At 45.2% G+C, this 6631-nt stretch overlaps 1 protein-coding gene across 1 annotated transcript in view; it reads right to left on the reverse strand.

Moving 5' to 3' along the window:
- The window catches only part of LOC107122524 (dynein heavy chain 11, axonemal-like), a gene marked incomplete at its 3' end in the record, with an annotated part of 172393 nt that extends 168134 nt beyond the window's left edge, over positions 1–4259 (reverse strand). Inside the window, exons 1-2 of the mRNA XM_015425640.1 lie at positions 4020–4259; positions 2037–2156 (exon numbers count right to left, since the gene is read on the reverse strand). Coding sequence (XP_015281126.1) covers positions 2037–2156; positions 4020–4259 — 360 coding nt within the window. The remainder of the gene's footprint in view (positions 1–2036; positions 2157–4019) is intronic.
- Between the last annotated feature and the right edge of the window lie 2372 nt (positions 4260–6631).

Genomic DNA, 6631 nt, shown 5'->3' on the forward strand with positions numbered 1-6631 from the left:
GTGAATTGGACCACATGGTTGAGCAAAGATGGATTTTTTCCTTCAAAATCCCTTGGACTGTTTGGATGTTCCTGAACTTGGTAAATATGTATCTTTTACTGTGTAGTTAAGGCAAATCATTTTAGGCTTTGTTATTTTGTAACCTCTGGTAGTCTGTTAAGCTCTGTACTGAATAAAAAATTATTCTTGTTTCTAAATGGTCTTTGATGTTGTACCTGAGTTCTAAATCTAAATCTTGTAGCCTAACGCTCACACCACATATGCTACCTTGGTAAAAGTGTGCATCTCTGAGTAGAGTTGCTAATGTGTTAAGCCCCAGATGCCAGCTGAGAGTTTTGAATCTCTGCTCTGAGCTGGAGGGGACTCTAGTTAAAAGAGGTTCTGGTGGCACATTGTTCTGAAACCAGAGAGGGTATAGACCATCTCGTGGTTTGTTGTTTAATGTACTGTAAAAGTACAGGGTTCCCTCCCATTCCTGGACTGGCCTGAGTGGCTAATCCTGTACACATGGCAGTCGGCAATCCTTCCATTTGATTCACCAACTGTATTGTGGCAATCATTCTTAAATTCTCATCTCTCCTCCAGAGCTCTGAACCAATCCATGTGATTTGGACTTCATGCAAATCCAAGTTACTGTCAGCCGATCAGAGCCCATGGTACTCCACTGGACAGGAGTGGTAAGCCAGCCTCAGTTTAAGAAGGGGGAAGAAAACTCTCTCTTCCCCCCCCCCTCTCTGGGTAGGGATTGCATGGCTCTGGAAAGGAACATCAGCTTAGCCAGGCTTTTATTTCACTTTTAGTTAGGGTTTGGGGGTCGGGCTTAGGGAAGAAGGCTTATTTTAGTGTGACAAATAAGATTCCTATTAAAGGCCCATAATTCCTAACTGGTGTGTGTAGGTTCTGTTATGCTGATAAGTTATGCTAATAAGCTCCTGAACTTCTTTTTCTACAAAATGACCCCTGAGTCTTCAACTATTTCATCACCAGATGTAGATTATATTTGGCACTTGAGGTATGTCCTGGGATACACTCCTAGGAAAATAGCTGTTGTAGATTTTTTTTAAATCCCTTTTGTTAGAACCAACACACAATTTCATCCTTCCGGTACAAGGCTGATTTACACATTACAAAGTTCCCATGTCTCCAGTCATGTTCTGGTAGCCCCCCTCTGGGAGCTTTTCCCTCATGTATGCGGGCCTAATTCAGGCCTGGGAATTAAGATATCTGCTGGGAACTCCAGGTGCACATCTGCTCTAAAATCCTTGCGATGACCACAGGTCTGCCATGTGGACTTTGTATCATGTGAATCAGATCTGATACAGCCTCCACAAACGTGCACCTGTATCAGTCTGCAAACTCTCTCCATAGCCTTAACATGGGGCACAAGCCCTTCGTAGCAATCCCAGTCCCCCCCCTCCAAGAACCTGTTCACCCTACACATAATAGCTTCTGTTCTGTGGCCAAAGGACCAATGTTAAGGCCTGCTTCTGACATTACTGAAGTGGCATGGTTGCCCCTGTGAACTCATAGCATTAGTTGCTTGCATGAAGTCACCTGCCCATATTATCTAAGTCAATCCCAAAAGGAAAAAACACCCCTCCTCAAGCATTAACAGTCTCCCCAAAATCAATGAATATAGCAGAAACCACATGGGTGCTGTTATGTATGAGTGGCAGTTTGGTTTTCCAGTAGTAACTATGCTGCTAGAGTAGGGAGAGAAGAAAAAGACTCTTCTTCCATTCTATCTTCTCCAGAACAAGAGCTGCTGAGGCTTTTCCTAATCCAGTTGAGATCTCTGGCATGAGAGGTCATAGTCCCCCCCACCCCCATTTTATGAATACAGAGACTGGATTGTGGTAATCTCTCATTAACTGCCAACCAAATGAGTTGTAAGGAGTAAACATTCTAGAAACTAATGTTCACCTTTTCCTTTCACCAGTTCCTGAAAATAAACTTTTATTGAAAGTGATTTAAAGACTCTAAAGATTATGAAAGAAATATCTAATCAAGAGTACCTCTTCTAAAAAAACCATTACATGTTCTATAGGTGCTCCAAGCAGCTCTTCAAACCTGAGGTCAGTCTTGTAGTTTTCTGCTTCAATGTGGCCTGTAGTCTTCATAATACAAAGGACTTTACATTTCATTCCACTGGGTATCTAAACCGCAAATACACAAATTATAATTGTCAAAAGAATGAATTGTGATTACGTTCACCCATATTGATGGTTGGGTCTCACACTGTGTAATGGCCCTTCTTGATAGTTATGGTTCAGTATGTTGTAATTTTACAGGATTACCATAAAACCCTCTGGAAAAGAAGAGCCATGCTCACCCAAAACACTTGGGACTTTTGTGTTTCCATAACTTATTGGAGGAACGTTTCATAAAGGAAGGGAATCAGTAGCTGCCTCCCAGCTGATAGCATGGATCAGTTTAAGTATCGATTTCAAGCCTCAGAAAACTTTGCAATGCCAGCAGATGAGAAGCTGACTCCCAGCTAATGGGAGATCAGCTAGAAATTGGCTTCCCTGCTGCACCTAGCCTATTCATGCACAACAGGCATGAATCTCTGGTTGGTGTTTCCATATGACACCTGCAGAGGCCTTCTCCAAGTAGCATACTTTTGGTGGTGTGGTGTAGCAGGATCAGTGCTTAGGAACTTGTTTCTGTATGGAAATCATTTGGACTGGGGATTACTTTATTTAAGGCACATTACAGCAGTACAGAATGAATTTCTACCCACGTACACTGCCACCAATGGCCTTGAACTGAATTTTGATGCCAGGGGGAAAAATCATTTTAATTGAAAGTAAAGTTGCTCATCCTATCAAACTAATCCAAAGTTGTTGTTTTTTTCAATAAAGGTATGGTGCTAGAAAAAAGATGATGCAAATTTTATGTTGTAAAAGGGGGTGTGGTATGGTACAGTATAGCCCAATCCCGTCAGATCTCAGAAGCTACTGAGAAGGGTCAGTACTTGAATGGGAGACCACCAAACTAGCAGGTGCAAATGGAGGAGTGGGGAATCAAACCAGGTTCTCCCAGATTAGAGTCTGCACACTTAATCACTACACCAAACTGGCTACACCAAACTGGAAGGCAATGGCAACCACCTGTGCTTAATCACTTTCCTTGAAAATCCTATGGGGTCACCGTACGTTGGCTACAACTTGATGGCACTTTACAAACATGCATGTTGCTAAAATAATGTACAAGTTACTTCAAGTTATCATTTCCATCCATTCTGTATTAACTGTGTATAAATTAAAATGAACAAAAAATAGTAATTAAAAGTTTCATATTTTAGCTCTAGTTATAAATTCACTGTATAAGGCAACATAAATTTGGGCAAATCCTGTTTATGGCAATGGTCACAAATACTGACAGAAGGTAACCACTGGCATAAAATACTAAGTGTTACAGAAATCACAGAAGTTTTTTATTAAGTTGAAGCCAGTCTAAAGCAAGAAAATAAGATTCTGCATAATCAGGATATCTCTGTGCCCCAGTTTTACATTTCTGACCACAAATTCATACAAATTCATACCAGAGAGAAATCACTACCCACGAAGTAATACAACCCACTTCTCCCAGTCTAAAATAGCGACCACTATAGGGCTCTTATTTTGGGATCTGAGCCAACAGTCTGTTTAGGTACCAGGTTTCACACCATAGCACAAAAGTTAACAACTTGTAATAATCCATCACATATTGTTTATGAAAGTAAGCTTTAGCGAACAATTACTACATCAGCACTGATCTTAACATAAAACTTTCTGAAACGCGCACTTTAAAGCAAACTAATTATAGTGTGAAGCACAAACCAGCGTTTCTACTGCACTTTCTAAAGAAGTCCAAGAGTTGAACTTCGCACAACCTAAATTAACTTTCCATTTGAAAACAAACATAAACAGATAATAAAAACCTCTACACGGCCCCTCAAAAGTGTCGCAGCAGAAACCAATCAAACAAGAAAATCAGCGTGTCCTCCTTCCTAGGCTCCTTTCCCACTTCTTTACCTTGCTACTAGCCGCCAGTCCTCCTGCCCTGGGAAGGCAGAAAGCCAGCAATGCGGGACGACTGTGCTCAAAGAAGTCGGCCAAGAGCTGCTGTTTCGCCTCCTCTTCCAGAAACGCGCTCCATTTGTCTTCTTGGAGCCTCAGCGAGTGCGCCAAGCGACTCCCGATGAACTGAACCCTCGGGTCCTCGGCGAAACTGGGCTCCTCCACCGTCTCTTCCTCTTCGTCCTCCATCTTCATGTGCGCAGAAGGCGAGGGGGCAGCGGCAGCGCCCCTTAAACAGCAGAATACTCTTCACCCGGCTTCTGAGTGGCCTTTCTCTTTGGCCCCTGCGGCTGGGACGCTCGGTTAGGGCCTCTTTCGCGCCTTGTCAGGCGTCCCGCAACTTTTCTGGAAGCTGAAAGCAGCCGCTTTTGTGTGGGCGCGTGTGTGTATGGGGGTGGGTGGGGTGTCCCGACTTTTCCCTTCAGCTTCAGTGAGCTTATCTCACCTGCTCCCCCCAACCCCCCGACGGCCTCTCAAAGCCGGCCGTTCCGCGGCTGCCTGCGCCAATCAACCCATCGTGGCGACAGCGTCCCGTTACCCTGGGGATCGCCAAAGTCACCAAGGCCACCCGCCGCCAGCTTCTCAAGGGAAACAAATCACGCCTGTGTAGCCAATTAGGGCCGTGCCTGGGGAGGAAGGAACCACCAGCCACCGCAACCCCGGGGGGAACAAGCAAGCCGCAAGGGTCTTCCCGCTGCGGGGAAAGTGGCCGGGGGAAGATTCAGCGCCTGGTGGTGTGTCATAATCAGAGCTATATCGCAGCCGCCGCGTCGCGTACACCCCGGGCCGGTGCACCACCGAGCCACCGGACTCGCTTCCTTTCAGCCTTCCCCTTTTCTTCCACTTTCTCAAAAGGCTGTAAGCAAGTTTTCCAGGCGAGCAAACAAATTCTTACCCCAAACAAAAAGACCATCCCATGAGTAGGTCATTCATTTCCCCAAAAAAGTTTCAAAAATAGTTGTAAACTTGTTTTAGAATCTGCTCTGCCAAATTAACATCCAAATTGCTGCTATGCTTGATCAACACCAGAATTCCATACTGTCAACCAAATGCAGTTAGGTGGGATGCAATAAAATGGGCCTAGTTCATTGACGGAGATTAGATGCAATTCAGCCCCTCCCCCATAAAAGGTGTTTAGCATTGTTGTTACATGCTTTAGACACATGTATACTTTTATACATATGGGAATGGCCTTCAAGCATTAAGGAAGTTAACTGGGTTAATTTAAAAAATGGCATTATCACTTAATATCTGCACTAGCATATGGCTAACACTGCTGTGTTCAGGATCCTTACAGGTACGGCATTTCAGGATACCAACATCCAATGGGAAGGGAAGTTTTGGCTCTTTGGTGACACCGTGTCTCCCAACTGGTGCATCTCACCATGTGGGAGGCCCTGGAGGAAGGAGGAGGGCTGGGAGAGCTACAAGTGCACTATGGGCAGATTTTGAGAACTCACCTGTTCTTCTTGCTAGCATGCCCTTGTGCCTGTTTGGAGTTTCTGCAGGTAGCCCTCCAACAGAGGTAGGAGCCAGTTCACAATGCAGTGCCAAACATCTGCAGAGCCTATGATACAACTTACAGCTGCAGTGACCAGTGTGCCTCTAGGTGTTCTGCTGCTGTGTTGTCAACTGTCTTATTACAGCCTGGATCTTATATTACTGCAAATTGTTTGACAGATACTTAGTGGTTTGACCACATTTGTTGCTGTCATGGGCACAGAGTGATGGTGGCAGCTCTACCTGTGATTCTGCACTCTGTCAGTGCAACTTGCAATAGCACAGGAGCCTTGTAGGTACAAGAATGCTGACAACCCCATTTGTCTAACTTGCGCTTCAGATGCCTGGTGATGCTACAGTCTTGCTCATGGTAAAGGGTGCTGTGTTTCCTCCCTTGTGTTCTGTATGTGGGTGGTGGCAAGCTGACCAAAGTGATGTGGCCATGTCAATGTATGTTGGTTGGTTGCCTCCTTCTTTGCCTGTCAGGAGGGTGTGAGCAACATACTGTGTCTGGCAGGTTGCAGCGGGGTTACTCCATTGCTTTTCTGTCCTGTGGATGCAAAGATGCTTGAGCCTTTATTCACTCAGGGCAAATTTTCTTGTTGTGATGTTCCATATAGTAGTTATTGTTAAAAACTACCTTCTGTATCTGCCCAAAGGCATGAAGCTACCTTGTGTGAAAGGGAAGTATAATGCTGTCATAGAATGTGAGTTTGTGATGCCCTTTTTCACTTAGAGTCCCTACCACCAGGACTATTTTTGGGCAGGAAAGGAGTTCTGGCTGGCTTCAGAGTTGGCCATGCCCACTACAGCCAAAACTTCTGCACATGCGTGGCTACAGAGGGAAGGCCTGGAGAGTGACAACCCCCCAGACGACTCTGAGGCGGGTGGGCCAGGGGGGGCTCTGGAAGGATCAGGGAGGCATTTAAATGCCTCCCTGGTCTGTCCAAGAGCTGGCTTGCCCAGGCGGCCCACAGGTGCGGGGCGCCTGGGCAAACCAAGAGAAGGCATGGGGGTGTGGCCTAATATGCTAATGAGTTCCTGCTGGGCTTCTTTTATGAAAAAAA

This window comes from Gekko japonicus, unplaced genomic scaffold (genome assembly GCF_001447785.1).
Source record: "Gekko japonicus isolate JY-2015 unplaced genomic scaffold, Gekko_japonicus_V1.1 scaffold1024, whole genome shotgun sequence".
Lineage (NCBI taxonomy): Eukaryota > Metazoa > Chordata > Lepidosauria > Squamata > Gekkonidae > Gekko > Gekko japonicus.